Source organism: Apteryx mantelli, chromosome 8, assembly GCF_036417845.1.
Source record: "Apteryx mantelli isolate bAptMan1 chromosome 8, bAptMan1.hap1, whole genome shotgun sequence".
In the NCBI taxonomy this organism is placed as follows: Eukaryota; Metazoa; Chordata; class Aves; order Apterygiformes; family Apterygidae; genus Apteryx; species Apteryx mantelli.
This window is the reverse complement of record NC_089985.1, coordinates 29,919,464-29,943,777: the sequence shown is the minus strand read 5'-3', so window position 1 is coordinate 29,943,777 and position 24,314 is coordinate 29,919,464. Positions and strand designations below refer to the sequence as shown.

General features: G+C 53.7%; 1 protein-coding gene across 3 annotated transcripts; it reads left to right on the top strand.

Annotated features, from left to right (window-relative positions):
- Positions 1 to 8,428: 8,428 nt before the first annotated feature.
- ELOVL1 (ELOVL fatty acid elongase 1) lies at positions 8,429 to 23,754 on the top strand. Of its 3 annotated transcripts, none has more exons than XM_013960975.2 (8): positions 8,429 to 8,465; positions 19,832 to 19,893; positions 20,321 to 20,511; positions 20,671 to 20,751; positions 20,954 to 21,010; positions 21,342 to 21,447; positions 21,708 to 21,844; positions 22,284 to 23,754. In XM_013960975.2, exons 2-8 carry the CDS (start codon positions 19,848 to 19,850, stop codon positions 22,536 to 22,538), a joined length of 873 nt encoding a protein of 290 aa, XP_013816429.1. In that variant the 5' UTR covers positions 8,429 to 8,465; positions 19,832 to 19,847; the 3' UTR covers positions 22,539 to 23,754. The 3 variants fall into 3 exon arrangements, with proteins under 3 accessions (XP_013816429.1, XP_013816428.1, XP_067157154.1); XM_013960974.2 differs by lacking the exon at positions 8,429 to 8,465 and adding an exon at positions 10,256 to 10,366; XM_067301053.1 differs by lacking the exon at positions 8,429 to 8,465 and adding an exon at positions 14,902 to 14,926.
- Positions 23,755 to 24,314: the final 560 nt, after the last annotated feature.

Below are 24,314 nucleotides of genomic sequence, written 5' to 3'. Positions count from 1 at the left end.
TCATCTGCCTTAGAAGTAAAATGTTATCACATTGTACCTCACACAGATGCTGTGGTAGTAAGCGTACACCCAGGGGATGGGATGTTTGGGCATATTTGTAGCATATACCACAGAAATGATTCAGACTGAATGTGACTCCACAGTGTATTTATTGTCCTTATGACAGTGCAGCATGCTGGCTGGATACATGAACGTTGTCTTGATGCTAATATGTGCTTAAAAATTAATAATAACCTTCTGCAACTTGTTCAGGGAAAACCCTGTACATGAGGGAGTGCTCAAGACTAACACAGAGTGTGTTGGCTGGCCTTTCTGAGGGAGATGCTTTTCTTTTTTTGTTTTTTTTTTTGTTTACGTGCTGGGAGTGTTTTGTGAAGAAAGGAGATCACTGCATGTATTTTTCTGAGACACATATTCTCCAAAGTCAGGAGATCAAGAATTGTGGTTTCCACAGCGAATATCTTGCCGATGCTACTCAGATACTGTCACTGATCTATCCACTTATCTTAAGGCTTCTCCCTTTGCTATCTTAGTGTTGGAGCAGTTTCTGCATCAAATTAGCAATGGTGCTAACGCCCTGCAGTCCTTCATGGTATGATAGCTCTAAATAAAGACTGTGCTCCAGGGCAGTTTTGCATGGTTTTTTTTTTTCATTGAGAGTTTGCTGGCTGTGTTTTGGGCCAAAGAGGCATCGTTGCTCCTTGCGGGTGTTGTCCCCTTTCTGGAGTCAGGATCCTGCTGTGCAGGATGTGGGTGAGCTCCTCATGTTCTGCTCTGCTGCAGCAGAGGTGGGACCTTGGGTACCGCAGAGCTAATGGCAGCGGTTAATACAGAGCCACTCGCTATCCCTCCGGCGAAATGCATTCTGCTTAAGTGCTGCTGAGGAGCCATCATGCTGGCTGCCTTGTTTTCGTGTATTTAGGTCCCCACAGGCATTGCAGCGACAGAAACAGCCGCAGCTCATCATCGCCCCAGTTCATTCTGCTCCAGTCAGCAGAACAGCCCAAAGGTCGCGGCTCAGCTGCGCTGGGCAGTGGGTGACCGTGCCACTGCACGCAGCCCCATGCCGCAGAGCTGCCGGGCTCGGCAGGAGCAGGGACACGTGGGCCCGTGACAGAGGGAGCCGCGTGGCAGGACCACAGCCCCGGGCTGCCAGATCCCTGTGGGAGCCGCCCGCCGATGGGGTTATCCTGCCTGGCTGAGCCGGTAACGACTCATGCACAGGCTCTGCTCCCACTGTCGCTCTTAATCGTTTGCATCTAGGGAATTAAAAAATTAGGAATGAACCTTGTGGCCTCAGCAGGCAGCTCCAACGCACATGTGGAGCGCGGGGCTCCCTCTCCTCTGCCTCTTTGTGCCCTGTGCACCCCGTTGTGCCTTGCCTGAGGTCAAGCAGCTTGGCCCATGCACAGGGTGGGCACAGGGGATGCAGGGAGGCTTGTGATGCTCACCATGAGCACAACATTTTTTGGAGAGGCGACTACTTGCAGGAAGGAGAAAGGAGAAGGGAAATGCTGGGCAGGCCTGGGAGGACAGTGCCTGAGCCATCGCTGCGGCGGTGCCCCAAGCCACCGCGGCGCTGGCAGCTTCCCCCTCCAGCGCACAGCCCCAAGAGGCAGGCAAAGCCCAGCCCTGGCCGGAGCTAAAGCATGGCCTCGTTTCACAGAGAAACAATCCCTCTTTGTGCCGCCTGCTCTCCAGCACAATCCCCTGCCCTGACAATGTCCTTTCTGTGGCTGAGACCTTGCGCAGCGAGCAGCAGTGGGTTCAGCCCCCCTGCCCCCCGGCCAGGGCCGCCGCACCGGGGAGTCCTGGGCTGCGCAGCCTTTGCAGGCGGCTCTGGGGCCATTTTAGGTAAATGTAGTGGCAAAGGCTTCCTTGGAAAGTCTCCCACACAGCCTGGGGCACTTAGGAGGTGTTTTTCTTCCGGGTTTATTGGCTCCATGGCAGTGCAGGGCGTTAGGAGGACAGCCCTGGGACGTGGTGGCAGAGCATGGCACGCTGGCATCAAGTCACCAAACCTGACTGTAACCTGAACTCACCACCGAGGGTGGAGAAGTTGCCAGGCTGCTCTCTCAGCCTGGGACAGGCTGCTGGAGCCCTTCCACTCCTGTGGGCACCATATCACGAAGACAAAATGAAATGGCTTCAAATGGAAAGGGTGACTCTGGGGACTACCTAGGGCTTTCTCATCACCTATGTTTTCTCTGGTCAAGAGCATGTATGTGCCTGTGAGACACCCTTGAAAGCTCCTGCTAGTGGTGCAGCTTTTGGGTCCCACCTGAGGCAGAGCTCACAGAGCCTCATCTCCTGCCAAGATGTGTTGCATGTGGACAGGCACGAATGTTTGTACTGGCGACGAAGGACTCTGGTCGTCCTGCATATATTGAACCCCCAAAATCTCCTGACCCTTTCCAAGCTCTCATCAGTCCTTTCTGGGACTGCGGCAATAGTCTCTTTTGTCTGTGTATCGCACGGAGAAGCATTGCTCCAGGTGCAGGCACTGAAGAGCAAGGTTATCACCCTCGCATCACCAGGCTTTCAATCTCCTCTGGCTCTTTGCTCCTGCCGAGGCTCTGCTGCCTTTTCCCCAGGCAGCCCAGGGCAGAGCCATCCCCACCACGCTGGCACCAGGACCCCGGACACAGTGGTCCCTGGACCATGCACAATCCTGCTGCCTCCAGCAGCCATGGCCATTGTCACACCAGCAGCTGAACTCGCGCGGGCAGGGCTTTGCTGTCAGCAGCTGTTTCCAGCTGGTTATGCAGGGGGGGATGAGGCGTGAACTTGCAGTGCCAGGAGCAGATGCTGTGGCACATGGTCTGGTGCTTGCAGCCTGCCTGGAAAATTACCTTCAGAGGGGGACAAGCAGGTGTGTGCTTTGGGCACCAACATTATTGCACGAGGCTATTCTGCATACCACGGGAACAAATGAAGATGCTTTAGCAGGCCAGAGCAGGTGTGAGACCTGTCTGCGGAAGGCCCGGGGGTGTCTCACACTGTTGGGCTCATGTTGCCAACCTGTGGAGTTTGGTGTCAGTGTTTGTGCTGGGGATGATGTTGGCTTTTATGTGGCAGATGCACAATTCCCATTCTGGCAGGAAACCACGTAGTCATGCATGCTACCTACCCAGGCTGATAGGCAAAGTCCAGCAACCAAATATCCCAGGAGGAAAATCTGCCATCAAAGCATCTGTGCCCCAGGCACACCCCCGTGGTGCCAGAAAGCTTCTGGGTGATGCTTTTGCCTTCACTTTTATCTCACTGTCTGCCTTTTTCCAGGTGATGTTTTAAAGTGAACCTGGTGCCTCAGGTTACCCCAGGGACTTCGAGCAGGGTCATTTTATGTCTGCTGGCTACAAAAATGTTTTGAGTTGTTTCCTGGTAGCTTTAGGGGCTTTTAGTGACCTCGGATTCCAGGACTGAAAATATTTCCCCATCTTCCGACTGAAGGGGAAGAGGGTAACGTTGACAGCGATGGGGTAATTGGCCTGTACTGCCAGGATGATGTAATCAGGGTAAATAACAGGATGCAAGTTTGCACAGATGAGTCACTAATGTTGATATCAACCATGGAAGGAGGCAGCACATCAGCCTGAGCTTAGCCAAGCATGTGCATTCCTCCATGGCCTAGCTGCCCATCTGGGTTTGTTGAAATCATGAGCCAGCGTTATGGCATTTAATGGTCCTGCAGGCTCTGCATAGTGAACGCCTCCACTTTCAGTGGCCAGGGAAGCCTGTTCATTCCCTCAGTACCACTCAGTGGTGATACAGGAAATATTTGTGGATGTTTTTGAGCTGTCAGCATAATCAGCTTGTCATTTTTGGTCTTGGAGTTACAGAGAAGGTGTGCAGCATTGACATGCGGTTGACGGTGCTTTAGGGTCCAACCCTGAGGAGAAAGGGTTCAAACAATGTTGGAGACTCACTTTAAGTTCAGTGTTTTTATTGGACCACATGCAAAATCCCTGGCTTTTCAGGTTTAAAAAGAAAAGGGTGGGGGAAACTGGATAACATCTTTTCAATTCTTATGTATAATTCGGTAGGTGAATTTGCTAATTATGTGTCTAAGACGCCACTGAAGAGTTGCAGGACCAAGTGTACATGTGTGCTAACTTTACATTTATAATTGTCTTTCAGAATTTTCAAATTGAATAACGTCAACGTTTTTGCTGCACGAGAAACTCATGATGCAAGTTTTGAGTATTTAACAAAATAAACTCATAGCTATGAGTTCAGTGAATGATAAGTAAATACAGACTTATTGTACAAATCAGACATGGTCTAAAAGATATTTTAGTTCCACAGAAATCCAACATTTTGAGAACTTCTACTTCCGCAATGAAAACTGAGAAGCTGTTCATGGAACAGACTGGTTGATCATAGCACCTGGTGGGGCCGAACTTTCCTCCCTTGGCCAGCTGTGGGTGACTCACAGTCACCCTGCAGGACTGGCGGTGGCAGAAAAGATGCAACACGGAGTTGCAGGTGCAGCTGCAGCGGCGTCTCACCGTGTACAGAAGAAATTCTGCTCGCTAATCCCTAAGGTCGTAACCTTTCACTGAACTTCATTCCTTCGCTATTGCTTAGTTCCTCTAGGCTTTCCCGCCTGACAGTCTGATAATCCCCTGTGCAGGTGATGGCTGCCATGGCTGTGCCTTCAGCAAGTTTCGTTGGCGCACGCCTGCTCAGAGCAGCAAGGGCAGAGGGAAGTGCGTCCGGCCCTGCGAGGAGCACGGAGAGAGCCGAGACAGGACAGCAGGACGGAGGAGGGCAGACGTTCCCACCCGTCCGGTCGGCCTCCATGTTCGGAAGAGGAGGATAAGCAATGGGGGAAGGAGCCTAAATTCCCAGATGCCGGAGCCCAGCGTCTGAGACAGGCTGCGGGAAGCTCCGGTGGCCAGGACGGTTTGCGGGGTAAGGCCAGTGGGAATCTCCCATTTTGGGGGGATTTACTCCGTTAGGTGTGTCCTGCTGCCGCGCTTCACCGAGGCTGGAGCCCAGCCCGAGGCGCAGGGGAGCCGCCGAGGCCCCGGGGAGGCCGCCCAAGGTGAGCGGGGCCCGCGGCCGGCCCCGGGCCTGGCCCCAGCCCCTCGGTAGTGCTGCCAGCGGCCCCTGGCCACCAGCTGGGTCGGGGCAGGCCAGGACAGTGCCCACAGGGCCCCACACTGCCTGGGGGCAGGGCGGGGCTTAAGGTGGGGTGGGTGTGGCTATGGAGAGGGGTGGGGCTTGTAGCAGGCAGGGGTGGGCACACATGGGGTGGGGTTATGGAGGAGGCAGGGCTTGGGGCAGGGAGGGGTGGGGCACACATGGGTGGGGTGGGGCTATGGGGAAGGGGTGGAGTTTGCAGCAGGGAGGGTGGGGCACATACAGGGTGGGTGGAGCTTGGGGAAGGGGTGGGGTTTGCAGTGGGGCAGAGCACATCAGGTGGGTGGGGCTAGGAGGGGCGGAGTTGTGCTGGGGGCAGGGCTTGCTGCAGGGGCAGGGTGATGGGGCCAGATGGGTGCTGGGCTGCGGAGCCCAGCAGCAGTGGGGGGCACCTGGCTCATGGGGCAGCCCAGCTCTGCTGGCCCCACTGGTGTGGGGGCGTCTGGCAGGGGGCTGCGCTTTGCTGCGGTAGCTGGTCCTTGGTGCTGGGGCTGGGCACCGGGCACTGCCTCACAGTGCTGCTCACCACGATGGGCAAGGCTGGTCCCACAGCAGCGTCTGATGGCCCAAATTAAGGTATATGGCTGATTAGAGCAAAAGGTTTGGGAAAAAGCCAAGCTACCATTTGGGGGAGTGTAAAGAAAGGAGAGCAGTAACTTGGGGAGTCTGCAAGGGGATTTTGTGTCTTTTTTTTGAGGACAAGGACAAGGAAGAGAAAGCAGTGGCACCTACAGCAGTGATGGAGAGGACCCAAAGAGACAGCACAGGCGGTGATGCCGGCTGTCCTTGTTAGAACACGTGAAGGAGTGAGGGGTCTCAGAGAAGGAGGACATGTGAAGTGGTGGTGCTGGAGCTCCTGTGGCAGCCCATGGCCCTGACGCTGTGATGGGAAGGGGGAGAAAACTGAAGAACAGCAGCCATGCATTGAGCATGCAAATAAGAAAAGGCAGACATCTAGACAAGGGTAACCCATCAAAGCAAGTGGCCATGAGAAGAAAAAATAACTAGTAGAGAAGAAATAACCCAGAGAAATATATTTGGTGTGTTGGAGAACTAAGAGGAGAAACAGAAGATGAGGTTGCAAGGAAAAACTGAAGAGCAAATGCTCCACAGGAGTAATGGTGGAGATAGCAGAGACAACAGGGAAATAGAGTCCAAGGCTGTGAGAGAGAGGAGGATGAAACTGCATTCAGAGCAGAAGAAAAGCAAGCGATCTGGAAATTTGTGGCAGTAGCAGGAAGAGGCTTGGCTGTGTAATTTGGGGCTCACTGTCAGGGCAGCCTGTCAAGCCTGCCAGCAAGGGTGGATCCAGGGGAGAAGGAATGCTTGGAGAAAGCTCAGAGGTGTGGGACACGAGGTTGAAAAGTATCTGCTAGGGAGTGGGAAGGAATCCACTGGTGATCTTTCATTTCAGGACAAATGACATAGCAAGATTTTCACTGAAATTAATCAAGAATTGATTAAAATAGATCAATGGTTCAAAATAAAGGAGGACAAGAAAGAAAAAGAAGCAATGTCTGTATTTAAGAAGGGAGAAAAAGTGATCCAGACAGCTGCAGGCCTGTCAGACTGCTGTTAATAGTATTCAATTAAAGAGTAACTCATCACATGAACGGGAAATGGAAAGTGGGTAAAATATAGTCTATTATGTCTGACTAACCTGATAGCTTTCTCAGAAGCTTTCTTCAGAAAAGGAAAATCAACAGGCCAGAAGTGGACTCCAGGGAAGCAACAGATCTGTTGGGAAACTTGGTGAAGATGGTAGGGGCAGAGATGAGTACAGGAATTTAATGTGATGAGTTGCTGGTTAAGGTCAAAATGAAAGCAGAACCTGGTGAAAGAGAGCACAGCAGGATGTACAGAAGGCTAGCAGTGAAGTTCTTCAGCGATGGTCTGATAAATTTATTTCCTTAAGGACTGGCACAAATATTTGGAGTATTCTGATGAAACCTCCTGGAATACAACGTTGCTAGGCATTGACACTGTAAGAGAGTGAAGGAACACTGTACTACCAGAAAAGGGAATGAAAATCACCAGCAATGCTGTTCTTCATTTTTACCTTGGGAACTTGTGAGCTGCAAGCACCTGAAGAAGAGGAGTTATGGGAGTAGCTGACCACAGAGTGCCTCTGAGCTGCCACTGCATGGCAGGAATGATAAGGGCAAATGCAGCCCTTGGATGTATCCGGATGGGGAAATCTCAGCAGGTGAATGTTGGTGCCCCTATACCAGGCCTGGCAAAGCCCGGGAGCACTTCTGGTCACCCATCTTCAGTAAAGTGAACTTGAATAGCAGCTTGACCAGAGGAGTTACTGAGACAGTAGGTACAGGGACAGGCTGGCTAATAAGAAAATGCTGGAAAAACTTGATTGTTTAGTCGTCCATGTAGTGGCTGAGAAGAGAGGACTGCTGTTTACAAACACATTGGAGCATAAATACCAAGGCAGAGGGCCTATGTAAGATAAAAGATGATTTTGGCACAAGAATAAATGGATATTAACTGGCCAGTTTGTGTAGCCAACACAAGAAGAAGTGGTGCTGAGACAACAAGCAGGCAGCCTTCGTGTCTCTTGAGAGTCCTTCTATTCCTAAATGCTCATGGTAGCCGGTGTGGTCCCACTGGGAAAAATGAGTGCATGATCCATGTCTATCGAGCTTGTTTCCCGAAAGTGTGAAATTGGAAGAGCCCTCCTAAATCACCAGGTTCAGGGCCTGCTGTGGACACCTGGCTCTTGCTAAGGCATATGGACCAGCATCTCTAACTGAACGATGACCAGGCTGCTGTGTCGCCCGCAGACAGGGACAGCAGCGCAGCAGCTCCCACCGGACACGCAGGCAGCGCCCCTGAGCTGGCCACCTTCACCCAGGCCCCCTAGCAAGGTGCCCCAGGGCCTGGCCACCTTCCTCGCCATGTGGCACTGCTGTGACCCCCACACTGGCGACGACAGTGGCCCTGCCCACCGCCGCGGGGGCTCGCTGCTGCCCCACCGGAGCTCCGGGACCTGCTCCCCCACTGGGGCGCCCCTAAAAAGCAGCCAAACCCACCCAAAACCTTTCAAGCCCGCACCCCCCCCAAGAACTGCAAGGGCGCTGCGCAGCGCCTATCCCTCGGCGCTCCCGCCCGAAGTGGGTGGAGCCGCAGTGTGGGCGGGGCCTCGGCGCCGCGGTGCCAGCGCCGATTGGCCTCGGGCGGCTCGCTCCGCCCTAAAGGGGTGGAGCGCGCCGCCCGAGGCCAATCGGCAGCGGCGAGGGGGGCAGGGCAGCGCTATTTAAGCGCTGGGCAGCCGTGGCGGCGGGCAGAGCGGGGTGCGGCTGGCGGTGAGTGAGTGCGGTGTCCGGGGCGCTGTGCACACGTGGTGGGGCCCTCCTGGGGCGGTGACCCGGCCTGGCCCCGGCTCCTGCCTGCCTGCCTGGTGGGGGAAGGACTGGGCTGGGCAGGGCCCTCCAGGCCCCTGGGAGGGCAGGGGATGCTGGGAGGGGTGGGCCTCCACAGGGTTTGGGGGGGTTGGAGGTGTCTTGGGTGCCTGGGAGGAGGCATCTGAGCTTTCTGCCGGGTTAAGGGTGTGGGAGTTTCCTTGTCTGCTGTGGGCGTGGTTACTGTGTGTTGTGGGCCTCTCTCAGAGGCAGCCCCCACCCTGCTGAAGATCAGGGTGTGTTGCAAAGCAGGGGGAGCTCAGGCCTCAGTGGGCTTTAGTGTTTAGCTGCTCCAGGCTTGCGGCTTTGCCCAGCTGTGAAGGTGGACCCTGCCCCAGTGAGGCCATATGCTGGCTTGGCAGTGGAGTGTGTAGGGTAAACAGCCTGCAGGAGAGGAAGGAGCTGGTGCATGTGTGGCGGGTGTCTGTCACCTGGGAAGCCTTGGCTGCTCCAGGGCATGGGAGGAGACAGATGGTGTTCCCTAGACAAACTGTAGTGACACTATGGGTGAGGTGGCAGGGGGACAAGTTTGGGGAAGCTGTAGCCTTGTGGGCAAGGAGGGCTGGGTGTTGCAACATGCCCCCGGCAGGTGATGAGGCAGTGAGCAGTGGGGTGGGGCGGCTGTGAATCAGGAAGGGCGCTGAGCGGGTGGTTGTCACCACTGCGGGGGAAGATGACTCTATCGGCCACGCTGATCCTCTTGGAGGGCTGGAGCGGCGCATGCCGGCCTGCGTCAGAGCAGGAAGATAAGAGCAAGGGATTCAAGCTGCGTGTTTGAAGTGGCTTTGGAGAGAAACTAGATTCCGATGATGCTGAGATCTGCAGCACACCCCAAAACCTGCACTCTGGGATCGTGTGCTGCTTCCCTCAGTGGTGGCTCCAAACAGGAGGGATTTTTTTATCCCCTTCCTGTGACAGGGGCTGGCCATGTTTGGGACCCCTTGGTGAGGCCACAACTGCCCTTCCTGCAGCAGTGCTTAGGATGCCACCACAAATGTGCTCAGAGGGAGGGATTATTATTTATTATTCCCCACTGCCCTACGGCACAGCGGGGGGGCCCTCACTCTCCAGCCACCAGCTCCATGGCTCTTCATCTGACCACCTGCGTCTGGGCTTGTGCTGGGGACAGGGTCGTGGCTGTGGCCGCGCTGTTGGAAGGGAAAGTGCCTGATTCATGAGTGTTTCCTGTCAGTGCTCTGCTGAATTAAGAAATGCCTGTTATACAACTTCAGGGAAGGCAGAGCGGTATCGCGTTTGTTGGCACTTCTCCTGAAACTGGAAGGGACTCTTGGGGGACTATTTCGAGCGTGTGTCGTGGGGCGCCAGGGCCCATCCCGGTGCCTCCCGGGGAGGCGGGGAAGAAGCCATCTTCGGCGCTCGCTGGAAGGCGCTGATGTTGTTGGAAGGCCTGGAAGTGACTGAGAGGCGGCGAGGGGCTCTCCCCGGGGCGGAGCGCCCGGAGGCGCGGCACAGCCGGGGCCCGGGAAGGGCCGCGGGGCCGGGAGGAGCCGCCGCCGCCGCGCAGGCCTGAGGCGGGGAGCGGCGGCGGGCGGCGGAGCGGGGCGCTGGGCTGCGCTAGGCCGCGGCGGCGGCGCCGCACCCGGCGGCCGGGCGCTGCCTGCGCTTCCCCGAGCGAGGCAGTGGGGGGGGGGGGGGGGGCAGCCGGGCCCGCTGCGCCGGGGAGGGGAGCGGAGCGGGGCGGCCGGCCCGGCCCGGCGGGCTGAGCTCTGCCTCCCTCCCAGCTGGAGATGCAGTGGGGCGCGGGGCCTGCGCCCAGAGCCACCTTCCCTGGGAGCGGAGCGGAGGTAAGCCCTGGCCCCACGCGTCTCCCTGGGGTCGGTGGGGTGTGTGGATCGTGCCTGGGGCTCCACCACCTCGGTGCTGTCCTGGCAGGTGCTGGCACACGTGTGCCCTGTGAAGGAGGCCTTGGCTTCCAGCTTGGTTGCTGGGGAAGGTATTTAATGGCTGAGAAGTGGTGAGCAGGGCTGGGCTAGGCATCTCCTCCAGCAGCTGTGCTGGGCCTGCAGCTGGGGCTGTGCTTGGCCTCAGTGTGGCAGGGTGAAAGCAGCCTCTCTTGGGCATTGCTGGCTGTTCGGAGGCAGGAGAGCTTTCTCCTACACAGCCCTCAGCATCAATGTACTATTGAGAGATTCCTCTTGCCTCCTCCTCCAGGCAGGATGGCAGTACCAGGCCTCCCCCACTGCTGCTAACACAATGTTAGCTTTGAGCGCCAGCTTGTGTAGGTGCTTGGCCTCCATCTAGTCCTTGCGCTGGAACATTGGTGGGAGGAGGTCCTTGTCCTCGCCCTTCTGGTGGCAGCAGCATTGATGCAAGCCCACCTCAAACTGGTGAGTGGTATGTGATGCTGCCATACACAGGGGTCTGTCCATGCTGGACAGCTGCAGACTCTAATAACCATGACCAACATTCCTCTGACCTTCTCCAGGCAGTACTGGAGCTGGTCTGTAGATCTGCTACATGGGCCTGTTTCCCTCTCCTAATGAAAGGACAGTTGGGAAAGTTGCCTCTCTTTGATTACTGTAATAGTGCTGTAATGAGAGAGCATACACAGACATTGAGACAGGTGGGGAGGCATTTTGAGGGGGAGATCTGTTTGCCTCAGTGCCTCGACTTCTTCCTGCAGTCTTGTTCAGAGCAGTACAGAGGGACTGTTGGGTGCTTCCCCTTGGGTGATTGTCCTGATTCTGGTGCCTTAAGGGAAGGAAGAAGTGAGACAAGTACCCCTTCTGTCCCCAGGGCTGCCAGGGGTAGCTTGCTGGCTCAGTGGGCAGCCTGGGATAATGAGAGTGCTCTCATTATTAGTGCATTTCCTCAGAGCATCTCTTCCCCCACTTAGAGACAAGGACCATCTGTGCAGCAGTGCATCCATCCTGCTGTGCAGCCCAAAATTTGACCACCTACTCTTCCAGAATGCAGCCAGGGCAGATTCCTGGCTGGGCTGAGCTGACCTTCCCACCAGACCTGCTGAGCAGCTTCTGGAGGACAGTTTAGAGAATCAAACAGCTGGTTGAGCCCTCAGGGCTTGATCGAGACAGCTGGATTTTATCTCCTTCTTAGGAAGCCCCTCCAGCTCATGGATGTGAGCTGTTTCTGACACGGTATTCCTTTGAGAGGTAGCACTATGCCAGCTGTTGCAGCAGCCTGTTCTTGCTGTGTCTCACTGAAGAGATTAAGCCATGCCACCCACACAACCTGGGCCTCTGCAGTCCTGCTCTGCATGATGTTCTTGCCTCTGTTTCCTGAAAGTCTGATAGATATGGGGGCGTTTTATGGTCCTTCAAGGCAGAAATGAGAGGAGTACTCCTCTTAAAATTAAGAGACTGGACTAGGGATTGAGAGAGTTAAAACTTTAATTCTGAGCCAGAAGTTTCTCACACTGTGGTTTGTAGGTTAACCTAATGGCTTGATCAAGGTGCACTTATTTAAGGTGCGCTGTGTCACCTTTTTGTTTTGGTGGAGAAAAACTTTCTGCATCCTCAGGACAATGATGGAGAGGGCTTCCTTGCATTGCTGAATGCCTGACTTAGCACTGTCCTTGCTGGGCAAGGGTGAACACTTGCCCTTCCTCTCTTCTGCTGGGTTACAGCACAGTGAACTCTCAGGCTGAGATCCTTACCACCTTGAGCTGGCAAGAGGTGTTGGAAGTGGTGCCTGTGATGGCCTAAGAGGCCTTGCTTGTGTTTTTTTTTGATATTGTACTGGATTTGTGTTAGCATGTGCCTTACTAGTTGTCAACTGGTGGGAATACTTGGGCTGGAAAGTCTGGTTCTTGCTAGTCAAACAGGTGAGGCAGCCTAGCCTCCTTCCTGGAGCAGCTGGTCCCTGGGAGCCAGGACTCTTCCCTGTAGGAGTTGTGGGGCTGCTGTTGCTGTGAGATGGTAGCTGCCACAGCCAGCTCCCCAGCTCAGCCTGGGAGCAGGCTTGAGTCTGGATGCTATCTGAGTCTTTGGTAGCTCAGTGCTGGTGGAGGTGGTAATCTAGTCTGAGGGTTCTTGACTTCTCTCTTAGCATCTCATAGGGTATCTAATTTCAAGCTGATCCTCTTCCCCTGAGGTGGATCAAGGTAGGAAGCTGCTGAGGCAGCAAGTTCTCCAGCCTTGCTGCAGGGAGTGCTCTTACTGTGTGGACCTTAATCGGATCAGCCAGCTTGCTCTTACAGCTTGCTGATAGGCTTGTTCTGTATGTGCATGGAGTTGTATCCCATGCTTGTTCTAATCAATCCTAAGAAGATTTCCCCCTCCTCCCCCTTTGCATGGGACCAGCAGTGGGAGCAATAGTGCTGGCTTTGAGTGAACCCTCTATACCTGTGTGAAGATAACGGAGGCTAGTATTTCTGTTCTCTTGTGGGGGCTGTGACCCTGTTAAAGATGGTACCTGCATTAGGCCTACTGGCATTTGTGGTGCATCTGCCATACTGCTGGAGTCTCTGGTATCTGTAGTATTGCCAATGAACATCCATTCTTGTTAGCAGATGGATGGCTGTGGGCCTCTGACTTGTTGGCACAGAGGGTAGGGAGGCCCAAGCCAATGTCCTGGTGTGTTCTGTAGCCTGTCCCCTTCCATCCTACACTGGTGACCCCTGAGTTTGTACTTGGGCTTTTTTCATTGTCAGAGCAAATCTGTTAGAGGGACTTTGGGGGTCTTTCTGAATCTGGCTTTGTAGACCTTTAATATTCCTCTTGTCTTAGAGTCCGTGTCCAACTGATGCAAAGCCCTTAATGGGACAGAGCACAGTAATGACTACAGACTCTGCTGTGGGAGCAGAGTTGAAGCCTCACTGTGAGCTGCTTGCATGATTACTGAAACAGCAGAGAAATGCTGTGGTACCCTGCCTGCCCTGCATGCGGATAGGGTTGCTCTCTACTCTGCTAGAGGGCTTTACAAGACTTGATGTATTTCTACTAGCTGCTCTCAAGAAGCGATCCTGTGTGCCCTCCCTTCCTGAGTGCTCTCACCCTCCATGTACTGTAGTGCTACCATGTGCTGTCACTTCAGAGATGATGCCTGGTTGCCTCCATCTCTCCTTCCTTGCTTACCAGGTGCTTCATGAACCACTGAGTCCAGTTTTGATATTGTGGGCAGGAAATACCTTATTTTCACTTCTCCAGGTATCTCACCCTGTGTTTCTTTACTCAACTCTATTCCTTCACTCCTTTCTATGCCAGAGCTTCCTGATACTACCTTTTCCCTGCTTGTTCCTGACTGATCTCATCTGAACTGATACCAGTACTCTGAATATGCAGTCACCAGTGTTAAATGTGGTAGGGAGTAAGCCTATCCTACCAATTTGCATGATTGGTTTGGGGAGGTACTTGTCTCCAAAGGAATACAGCTAGTATTATGGAAAACGTGCTTGGGTATAGACCTCTTATGACAACTTGTGCTGAGACCTTGAAGTCTGATTCCTTGCCTTTGTACAAGGCTCCTGGTACCCTGTTGCAGTGGGCTTGCTCCTTTCCCCGCAGGCTTGTAAGGTGATACTATGACTACCCAGACTATACAGAATTTATCTGCTAATCTGGGAGTCTCCTCTTAATCTCTCTGCTTCCAGGGAGCATAGGAAGGGGAGAACTTAATCCTTGTCTGTAAGATGCCATCCAAAGGCCCCAGGGTTTTACAGCCACAGTGTGAAATACAGCAGTATTGTATTAACATCCACCTGCTGAAGATGGGGAAACTACTTGCTTCAGACAGGTCGCTTCCTGCCACTTGGAGTCAAACTTGTTGTAGTGCCAAAAATAGTACCCAGCCAACTTGATTCCGATACTAGCCACAATTGCAGCTCTTGCAAGAGCTGTTATTTATCAAGGGTTAGAGAGTTTGTGTCCCTTCTCTGAACACAACTCTTTTATACTGTCATCAGAAGTACACTGATGCAGAGCATATGGTATCAAGCTGTTAGCTGTGTCCTTTAATACTCAGCATGAAACAGCTGAGCCAGAGGCAGTGACAAATGGATCTGTGCAGTTAAAGGGGGAACTTATCTGGTGGTGTCACCTGCAAAGTCTGTAAGAAAACTTCCTGCTATGTCTTTGGCTGAGGGGTCTGGGACTAGTTCTTGAGCTCTGATCAGGGAGTCTGTCACCAGCACTTGCAGACAATGTGTCAGGCTAGGAGAGCTCTGCTTTCCTACTCTATCCTAAAACTACCTGTGTGGTTTTCCACACTTTAAATATAGCAGCTGGTGCTCTGCTGCCAGACTGGTCTTTTGTGCCCTCTGAGTGGGTGCACAAGCATCTCTTTATGCAGTGACTGTTCTTCAGGAAAACAGGACTTCAGCAGCATGTGGACAACAGTGTCTTGACCGAGTCTTCAGTCAGATGGCTGAGATCACTAACAGTAATGTAAGTGTACTTAAATGCAGCTCTCCTGTTAAGTGCTGTCTGCTGTATGTGCTTGAGCTGGCTTCCCAAGATGCTCTATGTGAAGCTGACTAGGTGCAGGCCTTCTGTCTTCCTCCTTGGGACAGCTGCAGAAAGAAAGAATCTAAATCTAGTTATCTCTGCTTTATGGTGAACTTCTGTTACCTGCAACCCAACAGCGGAAACTTCATAAAGGATGGGGTGCTGCTCAGGACTGGACAAGCTCCTTCTCCCTCTTCCTGGCTCATCATGCTCAGTCTGCCTCGCTCTGTCAGGGCAGACATGTTTGCATCCTAGCTGTCTTGCTGAATTCCTTTGCATGTAGGCAAAGGAAAGCTTCTCCTGGGGCTGTGAGTGACAGCTCTCCTTAATGGTTTAGGGTGCCAGCCTGAATGCATGTTGTGTACAGCCCTGCATGTGCCCAGCTCAGGCACTGAACTCTCCCACAGCAACAACCATCTTCTGAATTGTGGCCTGCTGGGAAATGTGGGGCCCTGGCTGCCTAGTGCTGCATGCAGGCTCTGCTGGACCCTGAGTGGCTTTCTGGAGGTTCTGTGAGTTGTGCAAGTGCTGTGTTGGAAACCTGCTGTAAGGGAGCTGGGGGAGGAAGGGCTTAGAAGAGGCATCTTCATTGGTGGTTGTGGAGCTCAGTGCTGCAGCAAGCCTAGCTGCCAGCTGGTTGTAGGTCAGGGGATGAGGGCTGGTTTGATCTCTGGCCAGCTGGTTATCTCCTGACCTTTGAGGACTGCTGCTCCCTTGGGAGCCCCAGGGGGGCCAGGCCTGCTTCATCTAGTTCAGCAAGGGCCTTGTGCCAGTTCTCATGGGGGTAGCAGCTCTATGGCTACCTACCAGGCTGTTTTGGTGCTATCTATAGTTACACTAGCGGGGAGATTAGGGTGGCTTGCCTTCTCACCTATTACAGGTCTGATTTCTGACTTGAATATTGATGAGGTAGTAGTGTTGGCTGCTAGACTGCTGGGGGAGGCTAGGGCTGAGCCTGTTGCTTGCAGATGGCTGCTGTGTGGGGTAAGATGTGCTCTGTGAGGCTATTAACCCATTTAGTTTTGTTGTGCTCTGGCCTCTGTCAGTGTTATGGTTCACAATGCTGTGGTCTGACTGCTCTTGGGCTGCTGGGACTTGCTATAAAGGGGTTTGCTGTTCTTGCTGAAGTTGTACTGATTAGCTGTACGGCTGTGGAAGTATAGTCTACACATTGCTGAGTGTAAGCAAGTATCTAATCCTTGATGTGGGTTACTAGGGCAAAATGCAGCCTGGTGCTCTGGCCTGCAAATAGTGAGAGCATGTTCTCTGAGATAGGGAAGCAGCACTCCTATGTGAGGTGGAAGGAAATGTGTTTGCAAGATCTCTACATATTGTGCTTGGTGTGCTCAGGCTAAGGGTTCCTGAAGCTTTGGGATACTTGGACTGGTTTGTTCTACTTGCTTTCAGCTGTTCAAGGCCTGTCTTTGTGCCCCTGCCCCTACACATGTGCATGCACAATCTCTTTCCAATTCCTTGCCCAAGAGGGTCAGGGCAGAAGAGTTCTCCCTTCTGTACCAAGGTATCACCTGAGGAGCTGTGAACTCTAGCAGTGCAAGATAAGCACTGCAGCATGGAGGGCAGTAAGAACAGATGCCAGTCTGGGGAGTGAACCCCTCTCAGTGCTGAGGGGCATGAAATGCCAGTGTCCTTTGTCCTGCACAGAGGAAATGGCAGGGGTGAGTTCAGGTTCCCAGGTACTTGCTGCTCTGTGCTGGAAAATCCATGCCTGCAGCAGAAAAGCTGGGCATGGAGCCGCTGTGCCTCAGGCTTGCCAGTGCACTTGTGCCCTCTGCTTGCATCCTCCTGAGCAGTGGAAGGTAGCACCTGAGTCTGCTCCCAACTTTTTGCAGCTCAACTGTCCATGCCAGAAGGACAGTGGCTGCCTCCCTGGAGGAGGGTGAGGCAGTCTGTGCAAGTGAATCTGTTCGCTGCATACAGCATACCTCTGCCTGCTGCAGTACCTGTCCTGCAGGACCATATGGCATGCCAGTGTTGGTATTAGGTGTTGCAAAGACCCAGAGTGATCTCAGGGAGGCCCTGGAGATGTGGCTGTTCTGTTAGCTGGATGTAGCAAGATGTTGTTCAGCCTAGGGAAGCTGTGGAAAACCCATAGGTCCTTCCTGTAAGGATCTGTAGGTGCAATCCTGCTAGTTCTCTCCTGGTGCTGTAGTAAAAAGTCCTGGTGCTTGCCCAGAGCCTCTTTAAGACACAACTCCAGTATTTCCTCTCACCCTGTGGCAATAAGGATTGTGGAAGTGCTGAATGTGGCTCTGCAGCAAGAGAAACTTGTTGCCATTTGTGCCAGTGAGGACTTCTGTGCCAGTGCTGAGCAGGTGGAAATGGGTTTCTGTAATTGCTTGGGGGATAGTCGTGTTCCTTGCTGCTGCAAGGATGGCCCTTGTCTACTGCATGCTCTGTGCAACCTTCACAGGGTCTGTCAGGGCAAAACTGCAGTGTGCATCTTCTGATTCAGGTCTTGAGTGTGCTGGGACCCCAAATTGTTTTGAGCTGGCATCCTAGTTGATCAGTGGTGCCGGAGTCTTGCTGCTGGTGTCATGGTCAGCAGAGTTATTAATGGTGCCTGGGCTCAAGTATCTCCCTCATCTCTGCAGTGTGGGATGTAGTTCTGAGCTTCTGAGCAACTCTGATACTATCTTCCCATCCCAACCTGCCCAAAATAGGCGAGTGCTCCACAAGTCTTGTCTCTGCCCTGGACCTGTAGTAAGACTCTGACTCATTCAGCTTGATAAGATAAACACAGAGCTTGAACAGTCAGGTACTTTGCTGAGAACTAACTCTTGAGGAGTCCTCAAGCTAGCAAATAAAGGTGTAGCTGGATATAGTGGTTTAAAACGAAAACTAGACAGACAAGTTTGCAGCTTGCTTTTAGTCTTGAAGCACCTTAAAGTTCAGGAGCTTACTTACAGCATTTCCCACAGCCAGACTCTTTAAAGAGTGGCTTTCAAGGATGTGGTAGCTCCTGCTACACTCTTCTGGCCTTTCTTACACACGAAGATTATCTAATCTTAGTGGTGCCCAGGACCTTAAACCCTTCTGGTAATAGGGTGATCCTGCAAGTGAGTATTACTTGCTATTAAACCTTTCAACCTCAGGCTTGTGAGGGAGGCAGGGTGTCTGTTCTGCTGTTTGTGTCACCAGATGATCTGAGAGGTGGGAATTGCTCCCTAATGCACTTTGCCCTATTGCTGCAGCCTTTTCCAAAGTGGTGTGAGGAACCTCATTTTGTGGTTTCTGGAGTACAGAAAAACTTCTCAGGCTCTTTTCCCTGGGGTGTGTGGCTGTGCAGGCCTTCTCTGGAGCCTTGCTTGGAGGAGGAATGGGTATTTTGGGAGGTAATGGTGAAGGGGGAACTTGATCTATCTTCCCACTGCTGTTGCAGAGAGGCTGTGTGGCATTCCCCACTTTGGAGGAACATGCAGGGTAAGACTGGGCCAGCACTGATTACCAGGCTTCTTGAACTGTGAACTGGGGTAGTGTGCCAGGCCCATAGCCAGACCCCTGGGAAGTGTTGCCAGTGAGGTGTTGCCTGACATGTAGACGCCTGGTAGCACCACACAGGCACTCAAGTCTTGCAGTGTCTGCTGCAGTCCTGCCTCCCCTCCCTGCTTGGGTCCCAGCTAGAGCAAAGAGTAGACCAAACTCCTCACTTTGCAGTGAAGCTGAAGGAGGGCTGCTGGTGCTGGCTGGGGAAGACCTGGGGTGGCTGTACCTGCTGGATATTCCCCACTAGGATCTTACTAGGAATAAGAAGGGGCCTGTTGGGTCACTCTGGCTTCAACCTCCTGGCTGCTGGCCTGGGAGGAGCTGTTTGCTTCCTGGTGCTGGCAGCAGTAAACCTGGGAGAGAGTGGAAGAAGGCAGGAAGAAGTAGGTGGAGTGGCTGTGTTTGGTAGCAACTGTAGGGAACACCTCCCTCCACAGTGGGTGAGTCAGGGGAGGCTGGGCCTGTGCATGGCTCCATGCCAGGGGCATGTTCTGCCCCCCTTCCCCCCATGGGCCTCTGCAGGGGGAGGCTCTGGGGGCAGAGGGGGTAGGGGTGCTTTTTTGAACTGGCCTGCAGCAGCAAGAGTCTGGGCCCTGCTCACTCTTCTGGAGAGCATCCATGTGGATTGTGTGGTGTGTGCTTGCAGTGAGGCTGTGCAAGTGCTCAGAGTGCCAGGCCTTCTCCCTGTGATTGCACATCCTTCTTCTGCAGCTTTCCCTACTAGTCTAGGGATACTGTGCCCCCCCTGCAAGGGGAATGAAAATGCCTTTGCCAAGCAGTATGTACCTGCCCCAAGGTGCTGGATTATGTGATGGTAGTCCTTGTCAGGTCAGAGTGACCCAACAGGCCCATTCTTACTCCTAGTGAGATCCCAGCTGGAAATGTCCGGCAGATGCAGGCAGGCCAAGTCCTCACTGGCTGGCACCAGTGTGCTTGCTGGGTAGGTATGGGTGGCAAGGGCACCCAACATGGCTGTTGTGGGTGGGCAATAATTGGCATGTATGGCAGGAGTGAGACTAAGAAGGGGCTGGAGATATGGCCCTGAGGTTGGAACCCTACCTAGATAGCTTGCAATGGTAAGATTCCTCCTTGGGGAAGGACTGCTGGTGGAAGATGGTAGGCTTCCCAAGTAGCTCTTCCATCCCCGCAGAACTGGAGAGCTGGAGCCAAGTGAGGCTGTGGCCAGGCTCAGTGAAGAGCTGTGGGGAGCACATGGCTCAGTTGGAGAGCTGGTGTGGGCTCTGCTGAGAGAGGTGCTGACTGGATGCTCATGACTATCTCTGAAGCTGGGCTAGAAACTGCCTGGCTGCAGCTGCCTGATCCTTTCCTCTGTCTCTGCAGAGCTACCACCACTGCCATGGAGGGGATTGTGACCATGTATCAGGACTTCATGAAGAAAGCAGGTGAGTGTTTGGCCCTGCCCAGTTGCAGGGCACTATGTGCCTTACTGCCACCAGCACAGTGGAGGTGGTCTGTCTGCATGTGGTCCAGGTCTAGCTGCATCCTGCCTCTGCCCTGACACAGATACAGGCAGCCTGAAGAACCCAGAGCTGTATTATGAGACATTCTGGTCTTGGTGCCTCTTAGAGAGCTGCTATGATGCTCTGGCCCTCCTGGGCATGGGGTCTCCAGTATGCTCTGCAGCATGGTTTCAGGCTGTACCTTAGTTTTGTTTGCTTCTTCAGCCACTGCCCCCAAGCTGCGTTCTGCCTGTGCTCCTGTTCTAGGAGAACAGGACTTGTGAGCTGGTCCTTGCCTCTACTCTGGTAGTAGCATTGCTAGCAGCAGGGCAGGGACGCTTACTGCTCTGCACCATGGCTCTCTCCACAGACCCCCGCATTGCTGACTACCCACTGATGCAGTCCCCCTTCCTTGTGATGGGCATCCTTCTGGCATATGTCTACTTCGTACTATCCCTGGGCCCCCGGCTAATGGCCAACAGGAAGCCTTTAAACCTGAAGAAGTTCATGGTGCTGTACAACTTCTTTCTGGTGGGACTTTCACTCTACATAGTTTATGAGGTGAGTATTATTTGGTATATGTAAAGCAGTCCTTACCTTTCATGCTGGCTGCCTGTGTGATGGGAGGCCCTTTTATGCACAGCTTTCTGTCCTTTCTGAGGAGGGCTGGGAAGTGTGGGTGATGTGTTGGGCCTCACCCTGGTGATGCTCTTGTTGCAGTTCCTGATGGCTGGGTGGCTGACTGGATACACCTGGAGATGTGACCCTGTGGACTTCTCACAGGACCCCAAGGCCCTCAGGGTGAGTTCTCTTCCCTCTCCCTGTATGCAGGAATGACCTTTAGTGCCTGTTTGGGCAGTGAGGTTGCAGCTACCTGTCTCTGCCCTGAGGCAGATGACTTGCTGCCTCTGGCCTTTAGGCTGACCCCAGGGTTACAGTGTGAAGGCACTCAACCACTGGGCATGTTCACACTAAGATGAGTCTCTAATGTGTTCTGTTACAGATGGTCAGTGTTGCCTGGCTCTTTGTCTTCTCAAAGTTCATTGAACTGACAGACACGGTGAGTGAGATGCTGGGCAGGCTCTGTGCTTGGGCAGGGGAGGTGCAGGGAGTTGAGGCCCAGAGTATCTGAGGGAGGTGTTTTCTTCAGCCCTTGCTGTCTGACCCAGCAGTGCTTTTGTCTGGCATCACTGCTGGGGAGGTTACTCTAAGCTACTGCAGATGCTGCTTCTGGCATGTTATGGCTCTGGAAACTGAGGGATGAATAACACATGGTGGTAGTGAGTTTGGAGTGAAGCATCACTGAGACTGGACACTGGGAGTCAGCATCCCAGCCTGTTCCTGCTCTTTTCAAGGCTGTGGGTCCTGATGCTATTGGACTCTAATTGCAGGTGATCTTTGTCCTGCGGAAGAAGAATGAACAGGTCACATTCCTGCACCTCTTCCACCACTCTGTTCTGCCATGGAGCTGGTGGTGGGGAGCAAAGTTTGGTCCAGGTAAGACTGGAACTGGCTAGGTGCACAGCTAGGGAAGTGATGGGGTTAGCCCCTGCACCTTGGGAAGGCTTTTCTGGCCTTGATGGGCTGGGCTCCTGGGACTTCTGATTAGTGGTAGAGAAGGAGAAGCTGTCCTTTAAGGAGGCACTTTCCTGCCCAATATCACACCCAGGCACAGCTCTGGGAGGAGGGATGGTGTTTGGCTCCTGGTGTGACAGCTGCAGATGACTGACTTGTGCTAATGAACATCTGTCTAACAGGGGGAATGGGCTCATTCCATGCCATGATCAATTCCATGGTGCATGTTGTCATGTACTTCTACTATGGGCTCTCAGCAGCAGGACCTGCCTTCCAAAAGTACTTGTGGTGGAAGAAGCACATCACAGCCATCCAGCTGGTGAGTCTGTGCTGTGGGGCAGAGCATGTGCCCTCAGCCTCTGATGTGAGGGGCAGGCCTTGTACTTGGGGAAGGTGCAGCCACAAGCTGTGGTTCTCTTCTGCAGCCTCTCACCCTGGATTTCTAGCTGCTCTGGTCCACTGTGGGCCTCTGATATCCCTGGCAGCCTGGCTAGGACATGGTTGCTCCTCAGTCTGCTGCACCTGGGCTGTGCCCACATTGTGGGGGTGGGATGCTGGTGCTGCTTTAAGTATCATTGTATCTCCAGTGGTTGTTCCCTTCTTGTGTGGCTGCTGGCTGCCCCTTGCTGTAGAGGCACCATAGACTTGTACTTTGGAGTGGGAAAGGAGCCTATTCTTTCCTCTTGGAAAGACTGTCTTTAGTGTGATCCCTGACACTGCTCCCATGTGTAACTTGTCCCTGTTTGCCCTGCTCCCAGGCACAGTTCGTGATTGTCTCCATCCACATCTCCCAGTATTACTTCATGCCTGGCTGCCAGTACCAGTTTCCCATCTTCATCCACCTCATCTGGATTTATGGGACCATCTTCTTCATCCTGTTCTCCAACTTCTGGTACCAGTCCTACACCAAAGGCAAACGGTTGCCCAGAGTGGCTCAGCAAGCAGCCCAGCACAATGGTAGCAGCATCCATGAGAATGGCACAGTCACCAATGGCAAGGTCAAAGCCAACTAGAGGGCAAGGCCCTCCCAGAGCCAATGAGAGCCCCGGGGCAGAGGCAGCTGGGACCTGTTCCCCTGCTCCTGGGTGCCACTAGCCAAATCAAGTGCCTACAGACTGTTGTACCCCTGTGCCCAGCCCTGCTGTCCTCTGTCTGCATGCCCAGCCCCTCTGCTCTGAGCAGCCATAGGCAGCTTCTCCTACTGCTGGGAGGGCTCATGCTGTTTTTTACTGTTGCTGAGCAGAGAGGCAGCTGCCTGCATCACAGCTGTGGGGCTGAAGCCCCATTCCAGTGTTTCCAAAGGAACTTCCCCCAAGTGCCTGAATCTGGCCCTTCTGCCTGGGGCCCATTTCCTTCTGAGTAGGACCAAAAGAAGAGACAGGTCCCTGTCCTGGTGCCCTCTCCTCTTCCCTCTCTCATCAGAACCTGTATGGATGAGCGGACTTGTCCCTGGTTGCTTGCTGCTGCCAGCACAAGTGTGAATGTTCCTGCTCTACCATGCCTTGTGCCACCTTGTTCTGTGCCATGGTGCTGCATGTCCCTTCCCCTTCTGGTCCCTGTGTGCCCAGGTGGAGAGTTCTGCCCTGGTGTTGGTGTGCTCAGGCATGGCTGTGGAGAATGTAGGGGCAGCGAGGGTGGGACTTGAGGCCCAGAGCTGCCCAGTGCAATACACATACCCTGTGCCTAGTATGTGGCAGGGGTTGTGACAGCCTGAAATGCCTCTACCCCATGATAAGTCCAGGTTGCCTTGCCCTTCTGTGCCTGGGCTGGGTGCTCAAGTGTGCTTTAGCTACACTTACCTGATCCTGTATGGCAGCTGGTGGCTTGTTGCAGAGTGGGGGAGGCCAAGCTCAGCCTTGACTTGGACCACTTCCATTCCTGCAAACTCAAGACTTGAGCAATAATTGTCCCTAGAAACAGCTCCTGGGTTGTCCTGCTTGGGACCAGCCCTGTTCTGGCCCATGTGAGCACAAAGGAAGATGGTTGTGCCATGCCCTGCTGTGCTGTGCAGCAGAGCACCTCTTGACTCCATGGATCCCACAGGGCCTGAGTGGAGGTGTGCTCTGCCACTCAGCAGGCCAGTGCAGCAGCTCTCCTGGGCCTGGTGCCCATCACCTGCTCTGGCTGTAACCAAAGCCATGTTGATGGCCTTGAGGATGAGGTGAAGGAGCCAGGCCCAGTCAGGCTGGGCTGCTCTTCTATCAAAAAATAAACAGACAGAAGGAGAAATGGCTGTGCCCTCTTGTTTTCCTGGCTTGCCCTGCTCTGAAGCTGTTCCAGGGGCTTGGCCCTGCCCAGTGTGGTTAGAGGCAGGGCTGGGAAAAGCAGCTGGTGTAGCAGGTTTGTGTGTTTTGGGGGACATGGGGGGGAGGAGTGTGATAGTGTGCTGATGAAGCAGATGGCAGGATTGTTTCCAAGTGCTTTGGTAGAGCAGTGCTCAGGGCAGGAAATGTGTCAAGGCTCCAGTTGTGAAAGCGGTTCCACCCTGTGAAAGAATGGCTGGGGTGGAGCATGGGTGCAGGCAGGACTGGGGTGAGCTGGCCAGGAGGAGCTGCTGCTTTTCAGAAATGGAGTGGGAATGCTCTGAGGGGAGGCACTTGGAAACCCAAGTGATGGGGAAACAGCAGGGAGGCCAGTTAGTTGCTATCTGAAGAGGGAGCAAGGCATCTGCTTAAGCAAAGCTGATGGGGCCTGCTGGCTGCCCCAGGACAAGGAGACAGCTGCCAGCAGTGTGGATGTGTGCATAAAGCAGCACAGGCACATGGGAGAAATGTTTCTATTGGCTTCTT

Excerpts from the sequence above, each read along its gene's own strand:
- ELOVL1 (XM_013960975.2), top strand. The coding sequence starts at position 19,848 with ATGGAGGGGATTGTGACCATGTATCAGGACTTCATGAAGAAAGCAG. Across the intron at positions 20,752-20,953 it reads AGGACCCCAAGGCCCTCAGG|ATGGTCAGTGTTGCCTGGCT; the intron begins GTGAGTTCTCTT and ends GTTCTGTTACAG. Across the intron at positions 21,845-22,283 it reads ACATCACAGCCATCCAGCTG|GCACAGTTCGTGATTGTCTC; the intron begins GTGAGTCTGTGC and ends CCCTGCTCCCAG.